General features: G+C 42.2%; 1 protein-coding gene across 7 annotated transcripts in view; it reads left to right on the top strand.

Annotated features, from left to right (window-relative positions):
• The window catches only part of zormin, a 34,156-nt gene extending 13,454 nt beyond the window's left edge, over positions 1-20,702 (top strand). For 4 of the 7 annotated variants that reach the window (XM_070215935.1, XM_070215936.1, XM_070215938.1 and 1 more), the window contains 15 exons: positions 160-501; positions 1,851-2,027; positions 2,499-3,263; positions 6,195-6,389; positions 6,789-8,214; positions 8,389-8,549; positions 10,080-11,871; positions 13,008-13,214; positions 13,606-13,781; positions 14,070-15,725; positions 16,107-17,571; positions 18,169-18,600; positions 19,333-19,415; positions 19,512-19,692; positions 20,379-20,702. In XM_070215935.1, coding sequence (XP_070072036.1) covers positions 160-501; positions 1,851-2,027; positions 2,499-3,263; positions 6,195-6,389; positions 6,789-8,214; positions 8,389-8,549; positions 10,080-11,871; positions 13,008-13,214; positions 13,606-13,781; positions 14,070-15,725; positions 16,107-17,571; positions 18,169-18,600; positions 19,333-19,415; positions 19,512-19,692; positions 20,379-20,482 — 9,162 coding nt within the window. In that variant the 3' untranslated portion in view covers positions 20,483-20,702. The remainder of the gene's footprint in view (positions 1-159; positions 502-1,850; positions 2,028-2,498; positions 3,264-6,194; positions 6,390-6,788; positions 8,215-8,388; positions 8,550-10,079; positions 11,872-13,007; positions 13,215-13,605; positions 13,782-14,069; positions 15,726-16,106; positions 17,572-18,168; positions 18,601-19,332; positions 19,416-19,511; positions 19,693-20,378) is intronic. The other 3 variants (XM_017160679.2, XM_070215939.1, XM_070215941.1) reach the window with 3 other exon arrangements.
• Positions 20,703-21,526: the final 824 nt, after the last annotated feature.

The following is a 21,526-nucleotide window of genomic DNA, read 5'->3' as shown; positions in this document are numbered from 1 at the left end:
GTTTTATCATTCCATTATAAAAATGTTGATATAATGGCTTTCATAATTCTTTAAAAGTGTAAGAAAATTTTTAAAATTATTGCACCATTTAGAAATATTTGCAAAAATCAAAAATAAATCTCAAAATTAATGACAAAAATCCCCTTGCTACCCCTTTAGATAAAAGGCGAACTGATCAACCTGCTGCTGGAATCCATCAAGGTTCATCTGGAGTCCCTGAGTCCACAGGAGCGCTACGATGTGGACTCCAAGGCGGAATCCCTGCACAAGCACTGGATCGAACTAAAGGATCTGGTACTGAAGCGAGTGGACTACGTTTCCCTGCTGATAGATTTCTTCGAGCTGGCCAACGAGCTCTCCAGCCAACTGGACAACATGCAGCGCCAATTGCAGCAGACTCCCGATGAACACAAACTGCAGTTCCTTCAGGCCACTTGGACGGGAATTGCAACCACCTTTGGCGAACTGAAGTCCCGCGGACAGCGATTCATCAACTTGAAAGTCGGTATCGGGGGAAGGGAAAATACCACACCATACATAAGTTATTTAATCTAAGTTCGAAGTTTTGAGGAATTCTCTAATGTCAGGGCGGCGCGCTGTTTGGTTATGCATGCTGCACTCTGTTTATGCTTCATCTGTTCTATGCTCGCAAACTTTGCTTTCGGAACAACTAACTGCTGACAGCTGGCGCATTTGCACGATGTCCATCAGCTTCTAGCTTCTAGCATCCAGCTCCCAGAAGCATTCTGCTGACGCTGCACAAACAATCGCGAAAAAGTTGGCCAAGATAGGGCATTCTGGGTAGGAAAGGGAGCTGCAGATGTGGGATATACACTTAGGAACATTTTGTATATACATTTTAAATTTAATCAGACGTTTAAATGGTAATTAAGAAAAAAAAAAAGGAAAAATGCCACAAAAAAAAAATTGCTGTGGTTTTTAGATTACCTAAAAAGTCTCTCAAAGTATGCAACAATATAGTTTTTATTTCTGTTTGAAATTTAATCAGACAGAAATCACATTTAAAAGTGTCCAAAAGTATTCAACACTATTTTTTGAGTACAAAAATACCATAAATTCATTCTTAAATACGACGTTCATTTTCGACTGCATACTTTGGGGCACCTTTAAAATTTCTCATAGTTGACAGGCTTTATCAAAGTTTTTTGGAAAAAACAATATAAATCCGCGAGTGTATTCCAGTTTGCAACTCCCCAGCTGTCCTCTATTTAAAAATTTTCGCATTTCGCCAGCCCGCTCGGGGCCTATAAATTATAAAGAATATGATTTGCTTGGCCATAAACATGTATTCAAAACGACAACGTCATTTCGCCCCATACGTGAACATAAAACCGGGAAGATGCGGCCGCAAACAGGCGCAGAAAAAAAAGAAAATTTTTGAAATTAGAAATTTTTGCTCTTCGCGGAGATTCTGCCTCGAGAGTTTTGTGCGTCGAGAGTTGGCTCGATTCTCGAGTCGACTCAACTCGATTCGAGTCCATAAATAAAGAAAGCAATTTGCGCTGCCGGGCTATAGATAGGTTGTATGAGGCTGGTTGGGTCGGATGGTCGGTTCTGAATCTGAACTGGCCTGGACTCGAATAGAAGTGGCAGAAAGCAGAAGCAGAAGGCAGCAGACCCTGGCCACAGTCAGTCAGTTTCATTCGTTGTCCACAGAAGCGTGCCACGCGTGCCGCCTTTTTCTCGGAAAAATAATTCCCTTCTTTTTCTTGGCTCGCGCGACAAATACTACAAAAAAAACTAATACAAAACACGACCAAAATCAAATAGGAAATAAAAATAAAAATCATCTCTTTTCCATATGCTATTTTTAACGACGCGCTGCGCAGATTGTGGATCCATATCTCGAGACCAAATCCTCGGCACAGGCGGTGCAAGAGACGCTGAACGACTTCAGTAAGCGGCAGGTCGACGTGACGAGCAGTTTGGAGAATTGGACAACGAGCATTGCGGAGAAGCGAGAAGTCGAATATCTACTCGAGAAAGTCATGAGCGACAACGAGGAGGTGAGTCTTCCACAGGGGAAATCAGAGAATTTAATTACGTCTAGTCGCGATTTTATAGAGTAAAATATATATATTTAGATTGGCGCATTTCCTTGAAGAAGTTGTTTTCATTTCGTAGGCAATTTCAAGTACAGACATATGCCAATTATGAAAGATTTTAATTTATAGATGGTCTCTGCTGTAAAGATTCAAAGAAGTTTTTAATTAAATAGTAATATGTTTGAGAAATAATTTAAACAAAATCCTTAATGGATTGAGAAGTAGGTTTTTCTGGCAAGTAATCAAATTTAGAAAATATATTTTATTCCAAAAATATATTTTAAAAATATTACTTTCATTTTTCCTGACAGTCAATATTTCTGTATTTCTATTTACTGTGTAAATAAAGAATTAATATTAATATTTTTTTATTTTAACTATATTTTACCCCATAATTTCTATTTAAATCTGATTTTTTTACCCCTTTTTTAGACCGTGGCCAAGAGCACCCAGGTGGACACCCAGTTGTATCCCGTCTTCACCTCGCAGAGCGTGGACTCCAAACAACTCCTGATCAGCACCCGCGAGAAGCTGACCCACGTGACCCAGGACATCGAGAGGGCCCAGGATGAGATACAGCAGCGCATTCAGACGACCCTCAGCATCCAAACTAAAGATCAACCATCGCTGGCCAAGATCGAGCAGGTGATCAACAACCTGCGCATGCTGAAGGCCAAACTAGATGGCATCAAGTACGATTACCGCACTTTGGTCGAGAGTGTGGTGCAATTTCTGGAGAATATAGTGCAGCTGCGACGCGAAATCGACGACTACTTCGCCAGGCAGCAGAAGGAACCACAACCCTCTTCCGGTGGTGCAGATCGCAGCATTGCAGAGCACGAGAAATTCCGCGATCAGTGCATGGATAAATTTAGATCGTTAATCACACAATCCGAACTGCTGATCGATCGGGTGAGAGTACTGGAACCGCCGGGAGCCCGCGAAATCGACACCGATCGCATCCTAAAGTTGCTTGAGAACCTGCGCCTTCACTTCGAATCGAACAGCAGTGCCCGCATGTCCACGCTGGAGCGTCTGGAGAAGATCGAGCAGTTCCGCTCCGATCTGGAGGACATCGATCGCAGCCTGGACAGCGTTAGTCAGCAGCTCCACGAGATCAACAACCAGAGCGTCGATAGTCTGGCGGCCGCAAAAACCACGTCGCTGGCGTTCGAGTATTTTGAACGGACCATAGAGGTGAGTGAACTCCCGTCGGTTCATTGAGGTGGGTTAGGATCGTTCGGATCGGGCGAACTATTTATTTAAATTGGGTAAACATTTGGATACAAAGTGATGCAAAGTAAGGAATCTGTAGATTGTCGATTGCAGGTGACTGTAAAGCGGAATTTTATTGTTAACAAAAAATAGGTGTAAAATCAGGATTTTTAATAATTTTTAATTTTAAAAAATTATAAATATTAACTTTATGACTTTAGAAATTTTTACCATGTCAAAAAAAAGTTCTTAAATATTAAACTTGGTTACAAAAATATTTCCTGATATATTGATAACATCCGGCACAACTACAATATTTTCATAAAATAATCATTTATTTCACACAACCAAAATAATTTATTTGAGCACAAACTTTACATATTTTCTTTAATGATGACACCACACGACGCTGAACAGATCTCTCCTGATAGATTTCGTGTCGATTTTTGATGGGTTTAAAATTATTGAATGATCTAATCCCATTCTAGTGTTCAATGCCCAGGCAATTGAAATCAACGCGCCATCAGCGACGCTGGGGCCAAACAGCCCACACGATCGAGGTAGCCACAGTCTCTGGATATAAAGACTATATAGATATATAGAATAGATATATAGACACAGAACGGATCGATCCCTGCATGCACTCAGAAAAAAAAAATTCCTAGATTTAAGGAAACATGGACTACATTGCCTAAAATGGTGATTTAAGGCCATTGTGGACTTAAAAATAGTAAAAATGGCCATAAATGTTCAATTTTAGGCCATAGATTTTAAGGAATTAAAATCGTGAAATATAGTCCACTACCTAAAAAATAGCACATGCCCATAAACAACACAAAAAAACTTTTTTTTTAACGAAAAATAAAAACAAATAATTTTTTATTATTCGGAAGGAAATTACGATCTTGGTACTTATCAAAATTTTACCCATATATGAGTATATTTAAAAAAATAGTCTATAAACAATAATATATGTATTTGTTTTTATATTTTCAAGAAAATGTTTAATTAATTTTATTATGCTGATTTTTTATATAGCGAAAACGTATAAAACTATACATTTAGTTTTTTTTTGCCATACAGTAATCATTTGCTAATTACTTAATGTATGGACAGCCACAAGTTTGATGATTTGGCTTCAATGTATTTTTAGGAAAAGTATCCCTAAAAGGAAAATAATATGCAATTAAAGACGCTCTAAATCCTTCGTTCAAGGACTAGCTATTGTTATAATAAATAAGTGGTCAATTTTGTGTCGATCGGATTAATAGTTTTATAGTAATCGTGTCCACCGCAAAGGTAATTTCGAAAAAACAAGATTCTGAGATAATCGCGTTTAAAGTTTCAAGTTTGTAACGGCCGATGTGCAGGTAGTGGTAGTGCGCTATAAATAGCTACAACTTCGGTTCTAATGCTCCGATCGTTCTGAATTTTTGTAAGAGTATTCTCAACAGTATATATCAGTATATTTTCATCTATCACAACTGTATATAAAAAATAGTCATAAATATGTTAGCTATGCTGTTAAATTAACAATGTTTATCTTATCCATATGAGATGTTAGCTTAGTAAGAGAGTGCGGCGTACACATAATATTTTAATAATTTTTATCTAATAAAAAATTTTAAAAATGACTTTATGTGTCGCTTAGACACATGTACTTAACAGTGTCTGATGGTGTGACTGGTAAGGTGTCTGCCCCTGAAGCGAGAGGACCCCGGTTCGAATCCCACTGGTGCAAATGAGTTGAAAGTTTTTTTCAGTTGTAAAATTCATTTACTAATAACAATAAAAAATAAATACAACAATAAAATTAAAAAATAAATGTAAAAAAAAAAAATAAAACATGTCTTGTACTGGACTCGAACCCGGTTCAAAATAACCGGGAACTGGCATAGTTTCCTCTGGGCTACGCCCTTATTAAATTTTCGAGTGGCTAACTGCTTTTGTAAGTTTAGATGAATATCTAAATGCTTAAATTTTTGGGTAATATGGGCTTTTTTTAAGACCATCATGGCCTTAAAACAAGTCAGTGTGTTAGGACTTAAAACAAGTCTAAGATTCCTTAGGTCCAAAATTAGTCCATATTACCTTAGTTTAAGTCCATTTTTTGGGTTTTAAGTCCATATTTTTTTCTGGGTGTGGTCTTTATATTTTTGCATCACTTCCCGCTTCTTACCCTTTTGGGTGGTCATATTCTATGTGCCATAGAACACATCCCCACATCCAACTGGCAGCCCCACAACATTCATCAAATTTCCAAATGGGAAAGGAAACGAAACGAACTGCCGGGATGACATTTCGAAAATATCGCAACTTTCAAAATGTTGTCGCTGTCAACGGCGGACGATGGGCGATTTAGACAGGCAGCGGCAGCTGTCGTTAGTTTGTAATTAAAAACTCTGGGCCAAATACATGAAATACAACACAGAGATACCAAGAGATACGGATACAGAAAACCGAAACACATTCAGACCACTTTTTAATGCACTTCTATTTGCTGTTGGGCATTTGCTGTTATAAATTGCTTCTGGCGTTCCGATTTTTATGACCAGCTAAGCCAAAAAGCGGGTGGAGATGGAAGTGCACGGAGAAAAAAAAAGAAATCAAAGAAATTTAAGATCATTTTCTTAGCTATAGTTTTCCAAAAAAATAAGAAAAATCATTTATAAGCTAGTTCTAGTTATCCCTAATTTTTCCATTTCATAAATATATTTTATAGAATTTTTTATAGTATCTCCATAATTTTCTCTCACTGTAAAAGAATATATTCCCGCTTGGCTGCATTTCGCCTAGACACACTGCGTTTTAGTTGCTGCCTAATGGGTTAATTTGCTGGCGATTTATACATATATTTTTTGGCTGTCTCTAAAGATTACCATGTCACTCTCCTCTTCCACCCACATCGTATAGCTCCTAGAGAAGCGGATCGAGAAGTTTACGGAGTCCACGAGCCAGCAGCTTTTGATTAGCAATCCCGAGAGCGAGCGGTACGTCAAGGACGAACTGCGCAAACTCAACGACAAATGGCAGGGCTTCAAGGATCAGGTGAAGCAGAAACGAAAGAGCCTCAACCAGGCAACCGAATTCTTCGAGGTGGTCGAAAAGGTGGGTCATTAAAGTCTCCATAAATTATAAAACAGAGACCGTAAATGATTGGGTTTTTATTCTTAAAACTTTTACGACATTAGTCGATAATAATTCAATTTTCAGTATATAATCCAGTAACGAATTTATTACGTTATTAGTGGATCCTAAAATAATTTGTAATATCTGAAAAATCATGACATAAAGTTATAACACAATTTCTTAAAATATTCCTCAATATTAATATTATCAATATTAATTAGTAAATCTAATCTTCTCCAGATAAATTAATTTTCTATATTTATTATTTATGTTTAAAAGAGTCGAATACCCAATATTAATTAGTAAATAGTTAAAAATACCTTAAAATTTAATATTATTGAGTTCTAACCTATTATATAATCTATTTTTAATCCCCAGATCGACGCAGAGTACCGAGAGATAAGCTACTTCTACACCAGCGTCTCCAACAAGGTTCCCTATCTCCGTGATTCCGTGGAGGCAGGAAATCTGGTCAACGATATCGAGAACTATGTGACCAGTCGGGAAGCTGCACTCAGATCCAAGTTGGACAGTGCCTCGCAATGTGCCCATGATATGAACAAGGTCTCCACCCTCTACAACGACGTGATGAACATCTTCCAGTCCTTCATCAAGCTCAAGATGGACATAAATGTGGTGGCGGAGAGGCTGAAGCAGGAGCAGCGCCAAAAGGAGCAAAGGGAGAGGGAGGCTCGCGATCAGGCGGAAAGGGAGAAGACTTTGCGGGAGGCGGAGGCCAAGGAAAGGTTGTTCCGGGAGGAGCAATCCCGCCTGGAGAACCAGCGACAGCAGGCGGCCATCGAGCAGGCTCAAAGGGAACTGGCTGCCAGGGAGTTGGCTCTCAGGGAGCAGGCTGTCCGGGAAGAGGAGGCCAGGCTGCAATCCATCAGAGAACAGGCCACGCGGGAGCAGCTGGCCAGGGAACAGGCGGCCAGGGAGGAGGAGCTGCGCATTCAATCCCTCAGAGAAATTGCACGCCGGGAAGAGGAAGTGCGTCTGCAGAGCAAGAGGGATGAGGAGATTCGCATTCGCCGCGAGGAGGAGGAGCGATTCCGCAGGGAAAATGAATCCCGATCCAAGCGAGAAGAGGAGGCACGCATCCAGAGGGAGGAGATCACCCGCCTGCAAACCCTTCGCGATCAGGTGGATCAACAGCGTTTGGTCACCGAAAACATCCGCAAGGACATCCAAGTCAACTCCATTTTTACTGAACTGCGCTACGCTTCTCCCCTTTTCATTCGTCCTTTAAAGGATGCAGTGGCTCGGGAAGGAGATCGCTTTGTCTTCGAATGCGAAGTTACTGGCACCCCAGAACCCGCAGTCGAGTGGTTCAAGGATGGCATCAGCATCCAGAATAATTCCGATTATAAAACCACTTTCGACAAGGGAATCTGTAGACTGGTGATTGAGGAAACCTTTACCGCAGATTCAGCGAGATTCAGTTGTCGTGCCTCGAATTTGGTTGGTACTTGCGATACAAATGCCACTTTATCAGTAAGGGAAAATGCCGCCGAAGTCCAGTTGGTTCCACCTAAGATCCTGAGATTCCTGGAGAGCGGCAAGGCCACCGAGGGCAGTTCCTTCCAGTTCGCTTGTGTAGTTGCCGGAGTTCCTCTACCCACCGTTCAGTGGTTCAAGAACGACAAGTGCATCGATGATTCGCCTGATTATGTGATCAGCTACAATAATGGTGAAGCTACTTTGAAGTTCGAGGAGGTTTTCTTGGAGGACGATGCTGTCTACACCTGCAGTGCTTCGAATCCCGCGGGAATTGAACATTGTTCGGCCTCGCTGATTGTGGAACGTAAGTGGAACATATTTTTCAATTATTTGATTTTTAAGAAATACAGAAAATATTATTTTTTTAATTTTTTCAATTCTATTTAACCTATTAATTAAATTTAACTTAATCTATTTTTTCAATTCTAAAAACATTTAACATTAATTAATAATATTTTGTTTATTTCCTCTATTTTAGCTTTGGAGCCAACTGAATTGCCCAGCTTCAAGGTTCCCCTCTCGAATGCCATGGCTCGAGTGGGTCAGAAAATCAAGCTGGAGGCCATCGTGAGTGGAATTCCCAGGCCAGAAGTCTATTGGCTGCACAACGGCAAACCCTTCCAGCCGCGCGATTCCAAGGTGAGTTCGATGTCTGCTTTATTAGAAGGGGAAAGACACCGTAAAATATACTTTTTACTGGAAATATTTTTCATACCATATATTTTAACATTTCTGATACATCGTAATTTTCGCAATTTATTTATATACTTTTCTGGGAATAATTTGGTTTCTTTATCTTTTTTGGCCAATATTGTGTCCCCTTTTGGGATGCATAAATTATAAAGAAAAGACAAAGTGTTGACATAATGTTTTTAAGGAATTTGCAAGTCGTTTAAGCAGACAACTGAATTCTTTTGACCAGATTAATACATTGATTCCGAAATATTTAAATATTTTGCAAAAACATATTTCCACTTTAAAACTCACCATTGAGAAATCAGCATAAATAAGTGAATTTAATTAGAATTTGAAAGGAAACCCCCGAAGATTTCCGCCGACTATTTTCCCCCCGACAAAGGGTAAACAAATGGAAGGCAGACCACCTAGTACAATTCCCCCAACTGTCTGGCGATTGACCATCTCCATATATACACAGCAACTTTGTATATACCCCATGAAAATCAAATCTTTGGCTGGAAAAAGCCAGAGGGAATTTTCTATATTTTTTGCGGTGGGCGTTGCATGTGCGGTTTGGACTCACCAAACTCGTAGTTCCATAATTCGAAAAGAAATGATCTGACTGACGTCAGTCACGCATCTTTTCACTCTTTCCCCGCGTTTTCCCCAAAAAAACGATGATCGTTGGTCAAACTGAATTCAAGGCGATCGTTTTGAAAACACGCCAACGCACTTTACGGACAGATAGTGCGATGCATAAGTTGGCCAGACAGCATATAGCCCATATAGCCATAAAATAATATCTAATAGCTGCAATTTTTGGCAGCTCCCCCGTGCAACGAGCCATGCGAGCGTTTCGAATCCAATTCACCACAGTCAGGCCAGGCAATTTGTTTATTGTGGGCGCCAACATTGTGTATACAAATCGGCTTTTATATGTATATTTGCAGATTTTCCTTTTCATTTGGCCAAATAAAATGATAGAAATTCTGAAAGAAATGATTTCATTGGCCGCACTTTTAATTGCCGCCGTCGCCGCTTGTTTGACAAAACATGATCTCACTTTTATTTGATTGATCAAAATGAAATGAAACCAATTCAATTAGAGAAGAAAAACCTCTGATTGTTTTCCATTCAAGCGTTGAACACCTGAACTCAGGTGCTTCCTGCAATTTGGGGCAAAACAAAGATCATTTGTTGTGGCAAAATAAACAAAGTGTTTTTCAATTTACCCCTTTCCAAAAATCCAAAAAAAAAAAAGCCAACGGATGTGCCTCATCCGCAGACAAATTCGTACATAAGATTTAAATCGGTGTAAAAAAAAGAAGGAAAATTTAATTGCAAAAAAAGAAAACACAAAACTAGAACGAACAAGAGCCGAAGAATGAGCATTCAAAATCCACCATCGTTTTTCGGGGTGTGGTGAATATACCCGAGTACCGAATCCCCAACTGACTAGACTTTTCCGTGATTTTCTCTCTGCACTTTCAGTACGAATACGGCCGCGTAACGCTGATAATACCGCAGGCTTATCCCAACGACGCCGGATCCTACGTCCTGAGCGCCAAGAATCTAGCTGGCGAGGCCTATACCAGTTGCAACGTGATAGTGAAGGGTCGCCTGCCCAACGAGACCTCAGATTCCGAGATGGCCAGCGATATAGAGCCCATCAAGCCCACGGTTCATCTGCCCCTGAAGGATGTCTCCATTTTCGAGGGTAAACCCGTGAGGTTGGACTGTGTAATTGTGGGTCAACCCGAACCCGAGGTCATTTGGTATCACAACGACCGACCTGTCAAGGAATCCGCCGATGTTCAGTTGCTTTTCCAAGGTGATAGATGCTCGCTGATTATCCAAGAGGTCTACCAGGAAGACGCAGGTCACTACAAAGTGGTGGCCATCAATTCGGCGGGCGAGGCTTCTAGTAACTGTGAACTCAAGGTCACTCCTTTGAATCAGGCGGAACCTGCCACTCGTGCCCAGGCGGAAAGGCAATCCCTGCCAAAGGATACGCAGCCCAAATTCGAAAGGCTACTCTCGGATGTCCTAGCAGACGAAGGTGAGCAGGTGGTCCTCGAAGTCCAGGCCAGTGGAGATCAACCCCTGACCGCCCAGTGGTTCCTGACCAACAAGGAACTGCAGCTGGACCAAAGGATCACTACACAATCCGACTCTGAGCTGGGAATCTTCAAGCTCATCCTGAACAATGTGAGTGGCGATGACAAGGGCGTTTACACCGTCAAGGTCACCAATCCAGCCGGAGATGCCAAGTGCTTCTCCCATTTGATAGTGAAGTCCGTGAATGCTCCTGAGAATCGTAGAAGCAGTCAGTCGTCTGTGGAAATTCTAGACCGTCATCAGTGTCCCGAATTCAAAGAACTCTTCAGTGACAAACAAGGGGAAATCGATGAGGTGATCAAGTTCGAGTGCATTGTCAAGGGCAAACCCACACCAAAGGTCCATTGGTTCTTCAACGATCAACCCGTTCATGGTCACAACTTCCTGGTCTCGACAAGTGGAGAACGACAGGTGTTGACCATCCAAAAGTTAACCCATGACGCCGTGGGCAAAATCAGTTGTGTGGCGGAGAATGAGGCAGGAAAGGCGACCTGTGTGGCCTTCTTAAACATCCTGGGAAATGGACTGCCCGCCTCTAGTGATGTTCAAACTATGAGCCAGGAACACAATACGGAATCTTCGAGGGTGACGATTAAAAAGCAAACCTTTACTACCACCTCCACCTCGCAGGTTAATTCCTATGAGGGAAACGCCCCACAAACCGAGGTTCATCACTCCTCCGCTCACATCGATCAATCGCTGAAGCAACTGGGCCAGCAAAGACCCGAGATTGTGGAGAGTCATCACTACCAGGAGTTGCACAAATCCAAGGAGATGAGCAGTCCCACCGTGCAGCAAAAGTCCTTTAACTTTATCCAGTCCAGTTCAGCCAATGGACAATCCACCGTGGCCATACCAGATTCACCCACTCGACTGAGAAGGGAAATTGCCCCAAGGTTCACCACTCCTCTGAGCGGAAAGATCGTGGATCAGGGAGCCGATGTCAGCATGGAGGCCATTTACGATGGCTTCCCTTCGCCCGAGATCAAGGTGGAGAAGAACGGAGGTCAGCTGTTCGAGGATGCCCATACGAAGATCTCCAACAAGTGCAATCGCGTGACCATCGAACTCAAACAGGTGGGCGTGGCCGATGCGGGACGATATGCGGTGACCGCCTCCAATACAGTGGGTCAGTCCACCAGCACAGCGGATTTGGTTGTTAAAAGTGAGTATTGGGGAATATTATTTATAAGGGGATATTAAAAAAAAAAACAAAATATAAAAAAAAAAATTAAAATAAAAAATTTGTAATTGGATTTTAGCAATTTGTTATTTTTATTTTTCTTTTAAAACAATTATTAAAAAAAGAAATTAAACCAAAAAAATAATTTAAATTTAGAATTAGGAATTTACAAAATATTTTTTTTTTTAAAACCTTGATCCGTTTATTCAAAATATTTATTAGTGTTATTTGTAGGAAACACATAAAACCTAGCGTAAAAGGAAATTTTAATTATTTAATGGCGCCCAACGTTAGACCGCCTGTGACCTAATTTAACCTATCCAATTACGACCACCCCCAGTCATTTGCTAGAGAAATCAATTTCCCAGAATTAAATAAACTAAAAAAGCTGGCGAAAAGTGTTCACAAGAACTAAAAAACCGCATACACATGTTCCCCCAGGCAATAGAGGCCCTATATCATATGTTATGGCGTTTGTTCTGACCACATCAATCAGCGGAGAGCATTAAAGTGTCATTGTCGAGGGAAGAGGGGAACAGAACCGCCAATAGATCTTCAAACGTCAATGCCTTGAATGCTCCCCAGAATATTGATGAGTTTTTAGTGGTCGCCGACGGGGTTGTTGGAGGATGATGAGGATGATTCTCGGCTATATTGTTTTTGTTTATATTTCAATCTTTTCTGTTGGCTGTGGCTCGCCCGGGTGAGGGAGCATCTCATTTCTTGGCCAATGCAAAAGATTTTCTTACAGAAAATTTATAAATACTCTCTGGCAGCCGTGGGGTTAGTGGGTGGTGGTTCAACGGATATGGTTGTGGATTGGGGTTGGGGCTGTGGGATAATGTCTGCAATTATTATTATGTAAATCGCGTTGAAGACCCGAGAGATCGTTTATTTACTCGGGCTGTTTGCAGATTTGTCGCTGCTGCCTGCAATGTGTGTTTGAGATTATTTTTACTGCCTGTCGGATGTCTAAACGAATTATTCATTATGGCCGATTATTGGGACGGCTGTTCAAGTAAATTATTCGGCAACGAATGTGTTGCAATGACACACAAAGGCACGCTACATATGTTAATGCTCATTGTTTTTTGGTTGCTTTTCCCCGAATTATATAGAGACCATTTTCCCGCCCGTCTTTGGCCGACGTCTGCAGGCTCAAGTCAGCAAAAAGGGCGAAAAGTTGATCATGGAGGTGGAGGTCACTGGGTTACCCGAACCCACGGTCACCTGGCTGAAGGATGAGAAGCCTTTGAAGGATGCTGGAATCTCTGAGCATCGCCTGCTGGCCCAAGGAAACTCTTACAGGCTAATAATCGAAAAGGGTAAGTAAGCATTTCCTTTCCTTTAAGTTTCCGTTTTAGTATCTATATAAGTTTGGTGTCTAAAAATTTTCCTTTCGAATTTTCTTTCGAAATTAGGGAAATAGAAAGGAAATGACAGCCAAATGGCGAAAGCAAGCAATTTGTTTATTTAACCCACATTTTTGCTATGTTTAATTTATCGAACATTCAACACTGAAATGTTTTTGCAAACATCTCAGGCAAAGTCTTTGGGTCTTAAATCATGTTTATATAAGTTTTAATTGCTTGTGTTATTTTCATTGTGCAAATCTGTGCACTGCAGTCATATACAAGTAAATGAAATATCGCCCATCCTAACTAGCTCTTCATAAATAAATATGATAATAAATAAAAATTGTTCTACTATTTTTAGCGCAAACCTCGGATTCCGGCAAGTACATGGTGCGTGCCACAAATGCAGGCGGTGAGGCCAAGAGCATCGCAGATTGTGCCATTCTGGAACCTTCACCGGAACGCATGCAGGAGGTGGTCAAGACCATTGTCTATGAGACGGGTCCTTTGGCCCCGGCCAGCGATTTCAAAACCGAAGTAAGTGTGCATGTGCTCAATATCTAACCACCGACTACTATGCATTATCCTCCACGATTCACCTATCTACTCCGATCTATTCTATCTATCTCTTCTTTTTTCGACTCTGTTAACTTATATACTTTAATGCCGATCAATATAATAAACCAAACTTTTGTGAATTTTCTCCTCTCATGATGTCAACGTCGTTCGTTCTTTCGTTTTGCTTTGCTCATTCCACGGGTTTACCACACACTACCTACTGCTACTCCATCATCATACAAAAATACACTGAAACTGAAACTGAAGCAGGTGCAGAATCAAAATCAAAGTCAAAACAGCGAACAGTCGTACAAGACTAGTCAGACCGATGTGACCAGTGCCAATGATCTGCACGGTTTGTCCGAGTCGAAAGTGATCACTGAGCATCGTTGCACCACCGAGGCAACCATGCGTCTAGAGCACAAATCGAACTATTTGGATCTGCCCGAGCTGACTTCGCGTCCCAAGACACCGACCACAAACGATACCATCACCATTACCTCGAACACTGCCACAGATAGCTTGGATCAGCCAGATCAGACATCGACCATCAACACCACCAAAGTCCCACCGCCAGTGCCACCCAAACCCTGTACTCCAGTGGTGGCCACCACCTTTGGCCAACAGCAACAGCCACAGCAACCACCGCAGACGCTGACCAGCACCAGATACGAGCAGAGCGAGCACAAGTCGAGCACCACCTCCTCCTCGTTTGACTACTTCAAGAAGATCGATGAGGAGACCGTCATCCAGCGACCCAATCCACTGACCTTCAAGCCCCTGGAGACTGTGGTGCGACAACCGCAGGCGCAATCTCTTGCCGAGGAACTGAGGAGTCTCAACCTGATACCAGGAGATGCCCCCGAGTTCCTGTACTCACCGAAAACCGAAAAAAGCGAACCTAAGATACCACTAATCACCGAAAAGATCAAGATACTTTCCGAGGTCCAACCCAAGGAACCACCACCACAGGGTGGTGTACCCGTCTTCCCACCACCTCTGGGTCTCCAGACAGTGCAACACGAAACCACAATGACTAAAGAGGTCAAAGTGGAGTATGGACAACCTATTGTAAGACCTGCAGCAGTGCTAGCCACTCCTGCCCAGCAGAATCCACGTTCACCCTCACCCAAACCCTCCGCCGAAGGAGTGGCCATGTCAAGGTTATGGACACCCACTGGAGTGACTGGTTACTCGAGTGATGTGGAGCAGAAATCCTCAGAGAAGACAGTGATCTCCAAGCTAGCCACACCAACGCCCACAAAGGAGCTAAATGCACCCTTCCTGGTAAATCAGATAGTGAAGAGCATTCCCCCAGCGACAACAACAGCTCCTGTAACGCACTTGGTGAATGTGCAACTGGAACCGGGGACTCCACCAGAGATTTGCTTTGCTCCCAAGGTGGAGGAGACACGTCGTCGTTCCTTGGTGGAGAGCATGGAGCAGAAGCTAGAACAGAACTTGATCCAGGGACCCAGTAAAGTGTTGCCCCACTCGGTGCCCACACTAACACCAACCACTGTACCAACGGTGCAAACAAAACCATTGGGCAACACCACCTATAGACCACCACCACCAGTTCTGCCCAACCGATTGGGACTCTACGAAAGCGATTACGAGAGTGATCGGTACAAGTACAGTGGCAGTGAGTCGGATGTGGAGCCCGGAAATCGCAATCAGCCACAGCAGACCACCATGGAGACCTCCTTCAAGTCAAGTGGCTATACAGCCGATACAGAGGAGCATTCGAGCTATAAGAAATCGGAGTCGAGTTATTACGAAACCAAGTCATCATCGACGACAGGGGGTAATGCCTTCCCCAAGTTGCAACCCGAACCACCGGCAGCGGTTTATTTCACCCCAAAGGTGCCACAACCTCAGGTGGCACCACCTCAATCGAATTTTAGCAGCCAGGAGGCGAAGGTTCGCATTAGATCTTTCTCTCTGTGTGTGTCTATCTGTGTTGTCGTTCATTGTCGTTGTTGCTAGCACTACGGAGCTCAAAAAGAAAGCTCCCATTTACACCAGCAAAAAGCCTCTGTGTCGTTGTTGTTCTTACTAGCTAACTAAGTCCCGAGTAAAACACACCAATTAATCACTAAGCTCCTTGATTAGCATCCACATATTGCATTTGATTAGATTTCCCGTTCGTTCATTTGATTGATGCTTCATTTACCCAACTCTAACCTATCAACCTAATCGAGTTTGCCTGATATCTAAACCCGTTCTTTAACTCACATTACCCTTTGTGTCTAACCTACTTCAGAGTGATATCATTATTAACACCAAGTATTATCTCCTTAGGACTACAAGTACACCTCCTCGAGTATGACCAGTAACTACTCCCACAACATGCAGAGCAGCAGCAGTTCCTCCCATCAGGAGACCAAGTTCTCCTCGACGTCGGGAGCACCAGCAGTACCACCGGTGGTCACCTATCCCAGTCCCATTCCCGCCCAGCGGAAAACACCGGCGGCGGAGTTCAGTGACTACAGCAGTGAGATCGATGAGCGATTCCGTTCCGTGTCTCGTGCCAATGAATCCGATGCAGAGATCAAGGGCTATCGAGTGGTCTTCCCACCCACACCAACTCCACGCACAAACCTGGCAACCAATGGTCACAAGTCACCGGTGGTGGTGATTACTCCCTCACCCATGGAATTTGAACCTACTCCACAGGACTTGGGAGCTAGCCAGTATAACAGGCCCAAGTTCGAACCGATTGGCAAGGAGATACGCCATGAGATCAAGACGGAGAGTAGTTCGAAGCAGTCCAAGTTTGTCCAGCAGCAGAGTCAGCCTGTCTTTAAACCCAAACCGGTGGCAGCCAAGTTTATAGCGGCAACCCAACAGCAGCAGCAACCACAGGCCACCGCCCGTCCGACCATGTACTACAATGCTGTTGCTGGAGCTCCGATGCACCTGGCCAAGGTGGCCACGGAAACCAAGAATGTTATGCAGATGCACGAGTCCACGGAGAGTTCACAGCGCGTGGTGAATATGCAGCAGACCAAGAGGATAATACACTTTGATAGTCCGCAGGAGCAGAGGGATCAGCAGATTGTCCTGGAACCCTTTCCCTATAGTCCAGCCACAAGTCGTACTCCCTCGAGGCAATCCCATCTGCCACCTCCAGCCACTCCAACGAAATTTGTGCCTGGGGAATTCAGGGAGAGTGACTATGAGAGTGAGATTGAAGGAGGTCGCATCCAACCGCTGTGGTCACCCTATGGCGATGGTTTGACCAAGGGTTTCAGGCGAGTGGCGCCACCTCAAGGAGGCAGTCGTTCCTGCAGTCTTCCTCGAACCTACGAGAGGGTACTATCACCCATGGAATTCGATCGGGGTCCCGAGATGCCCAGCAAAATCCACGTGGATATCAATACCCTGAAGAAGGAGCAGCGAGGTGGCAGTACAGTGACCACCCAGCATCGCACTCAATCTCTGAACAGGAACTCCACGATGAGACAACAGCAGAGGGAACAGCCACAGCAACAGCAACAGCAGTCCATGGATCAGATTGATAGGGCCGGAACTCTGCCCCGATATGGTTATAGTAGCCTTCAACAGCAGGCCGAGAATCAGGGTCGTCGAATGGGTTCGACCTTCCTACAGAAATCCCATCAGTTTGTGGATGACGTAAGCAGGGAAGTAAGGAGTTCGAATTCGAATGGTATATCAATCCGACCGGGTTTCAAGAGGGCTCCCAGCGAAGGCAGCAGCCAGCAACCTCAGGCCTTCCGGGATGAATCGCGCATCTCTCAATATGGTAAGTTTTTAACTTTCGTTTGAACCCTGATTATTCCTACTTAAGCCGCAGTAGAGATTTGGAGCCAGCTCCCCTCATTTGAATTGGTATTTTGAGATTTTAAATTTGAAAATTGAGAATTCGGTTGAATTGGTTTGAGAAATTTGCATTCGTTTTTGACATACCGGACATACCCAGTACTAATCCGTTATCATCTTGAGATCATTTTTATCAGGTTGAAGTTTAATATACCATTTTTTTTCGTTTGTCCTATTTTATTGAACAGTTTGATATTTTATTCAAGACTAATCCGTTATTATTATTTTAATAACCATTCAATGAACATATTTATTGTTTGTACATATTTATAATTTGTTTAAACTTATGAGTTATACTTTTAAATAGGAAGCCATATTTATTTTTATATGTTTAGTTGTAAGAGTTTTATTTGTTCATATACTCGGTCATCAAGAATCGTTACTTATATCATAAAAATGCCTTCATAAGCTCTTTATAAACATGTTGTCAGCTTTCATTTCGAATTGCTTACAATATCCAACCATCTACTCACCAAGATAAACTCTTTATCGTATATGTTTGTCTGCAAACCGTAATCAGGAACCAAATGCGTCGACCCCAATACCGGTTTAATATATTTCAAATACGATTTCGGCTATGAGTTTGGCATCCTTTTTCCCGGCGAGGGTCACAAGTTCGTCAGTAGCCAGTGGAACAGCAGTGGTAAGAGTAATGCCCAGCCCATCCAAAACGGACGTCACTCCCCATATCCCCTGAAATTGCCACCCGGAAATGAGCTGGTGATTCCGGTTCAGCACGAGAGATCCTCCTCGCAAGGATATAGTTCCGATAACGAGGTGCAGCGAAGGAGTCAGGCCAGGAATTGGTCGGCTTCAAGGCCAACGGCCCCGAGAACTGTAGTTAATAGTCAGAAGCGCTACAGTCTGCCCAGCTGTCATAGCCTCGATATCCACCTGGATCGCCTCCATGCCCAGGCACCTCGACTGCCTCCGGATCAGATGATCCGCACAGGTATTGATGCACTCAAGCACTCAAAATTCAGAAGGCTGTCGTCAGCAGATGAAAGCCATCAATCAGAACGGCTTAACGCTATCACAATCGCTATCGATGTTGTCAATTAGTCTAGGACAAGTTAATGTTTTGATCACGATTGTAGAAAAAAAGTTACAAAAAGATATAAACATAAAAATCACGAGGTTAAGTTCGAGAGAACTAGTGACATTCTAAGAGCAGTTTTTTCGTCTTTATGGTAAATTAAAAGTAGGTTTTAAACCTAGAAAACATATGGCAATTTATGTCTTAAAACCTACTTATAAATTAGCAATTCAAGTTTAAAACCTACGGTTAGTTTAACCTGAGGTCGAGAAATCGGAACTAAGTAAAGTTTATATCCTTATAACTTTTTATCCAAGAAAGTGTCAATCGTGATCTTTTGCCCTTGTGATTAACCCCCAAAATCGCCATCGCCAGTATCTTTAAGTGTGTAAATAAGCAGGTCCTGTTGTTGTAACCCAAAAGTCGAAAAGCATGCTAACCCGAAAAAACCCAGCTCGCTGCCTTGTTTTTGCATGAACCGTTTTCATTGTTTGCTGTTTGCGTTCTTCGTGTTTAAACTTTAAAGTGAAACGTACTTCTAAGTGTTTGTGTTCCGTGCCTGCCGCGTGCTAATCCCACTAATGGATGCGCTTTGAAAACGCTGAGCCAGAGATTCTAATGGTTTTTCGCCCACCCACACCACTCCAGTGCCGGAACTGCCCAATACGGAACCCGTCAATGCGCATCTGAGTCGCGATGAGCTGGCACAAAGGCAGCCATTATTCATAACGGTAAGCGTAGGAGCCATTAACCCAAGACCCGCGAATACTGATGGCCGTATCTCTCTCCTATCCATTTTCCCTGTACCAACTGGACCACCTGGATAGCCGCTGAAAGACATCGCAGTCGGAGTCGGAGGAACGGCGCGATTCGAGTGCATTGTGCAGGCGCATCCGCAGCCGCAGGTCAACTGGACGCACAACGGCGGTCACCTGGAGTCGGGGAGCCGGCACTGCATCGAGTACCGGAACGGCGTGTGCCGGCTGACACTGCCGCAGGCCTATCCGGGTAAGTACTGCGGACAAGCAGGTCAACCGAGCAGGCACAGAGCGAAAATGAAGGAACTTTCATTACTAGAACATATTCATTAAAAACTTAGATTACAATTTTAAAATATTTCCACAAGATAAAATATCCTAAAATGCTGATCTGCATTAGAGAAAATATAAAATATGTAAATTTAAATATGAATCCTTGTGTTCTAAGGACTAATATATCATACAAAGCATGATTTGATATTATAAAAAAACAAAAGTTAAACAAATTAAACAAGGTTTTTCAAGTTAATATTAATCACAAGAAAAAATCACAAAATATATTATTAAAGTAAAAATTTAAATTATTTGATGACTTGCAATTACAATATTTAAAATCGAAGTATGAAAGTTATATTAAAATAATTTTTTTAAAGAAGCGTTTTGAATTTTTGATGTCTTTAAATTGTAAATGTTAAATTTACCAATAAAATTAAAAATATTTTGGAATTCTTTAAAACTATGCAGCTTAGCTTTTAGCAATATTATCGACCTGGATAATTATTATCCCTTACAATGAGTACCCCCAAATTTCGCTCTGTGTACAATCAAATCGGGGCAGCTCATTAATCGTTTTACCTTCTCTCTTCCTCGTTTCCTCCCGGAATGCCTGGCATCCTTCGGATTCTGAATGGTTCTGAATGGATCGCAATCCGGCAGATGACAACGGCAACTACGCCTGCACCGCCATGAATCCTTTGGGAGCGGCAACCACCAGCGGAAATTTGACCGTTTCGAGCACAAACCGCGGATTTAGATACTAAGCTTGTTTAAATGCAACTATTATTATAATTTGCTTTATGATTTGTTCAATGCCAAAGTTTCGCCTTATTGTGTGTGTGTGTATTTACTGTGCCCCATTGTTTTCTGGGCTGATTTTAAAGAAACATTCAGCCAAAATACCCATTATACATGCATACAACAGAGGAATATAGTATTACTTGTGTTTTTGTCGAAAATGAAATAAACCAATAATGAAACGAAGGAGGAATTTGTGTTTTGTGGGGTACATAATGATTTTTCCGGCTTTTCCTCACACAGCTGATCGTGAAAAGCTATTAGAGTGGCGCTCTCTAGGTTGAAAAATGTAGCATTTTGTTCGAAAAAGCTAAAATCGTTTGTTCGAAAAAGCTTTCTAGCTCTCTAGTCAATAGATGGCGCCAAGTGATCCCCGATCTTGGAATTTTCAAAAATATAGGTTTCGAAAATATATATAAAAGCCATATGGTTAAGATTTTGTAAGAAGAAAATATGAACAAAATAAGATTTATTATTCACGTTGTGTACGCAGAATGTTTACATTATTATCGATCCCTCAGATCTTTGGAAATTAATTTCCCGCATTGGTTTTGACATTAACTTTGTTTATCTTTGATCTCAAGATTAATTACTCTTTTCGCAAACATTTTCTTTCATTTAAAATTTAAATTTCTGAATGAATTACAGAATTTTAAAGTCCCATATCTCTCGCTAAGCACTTAGTCCATCAATTAATTTCAGTCATTTGCTTTCCATTACTCATTGCCGTATAAATATTTTAACTAGGCCGAAAAAACTACTTTCGAAAATCAGGTCAAAAGATGATTCAAAAAATTCGAGGGGCGGCAGCTAAACAAATGTTTGGATTTGTGTGAAATAAAATGCTGTGGGTGGGCGAAAGACGGCTGACGGTTCGACTAAGTTTCGCTCTGCTGCTCATAAATGATTTATTTGCCTTTCGGCAATGTTTATTTATCTAATTTTCGTGGCATTTTCTTTTTGTCGCGATCGCTTGCCAAGATTTCAGCGGCGGGTAAAACGCGCAAAAT

This window comes from Drosophila takahashii, chromosome 3L, assembly GCF_030179915.1.
Source record: "Drosophila takahashii strain IR98-3 E-12201 chromosome 3L, DtakHiC1v2, whole genome shotgun sequence".
NCBI lineage: Eukaryota > Metazoa > Arthropoda > Insecta > Diptera > Drosophilidae > Drosophila > Drosophila takahashii.
The sequence above is the reverse complement of the archived record's forward strand: the minus strand, read 5'-3'. Positions and strand labels throughout refer to the sequence as shown.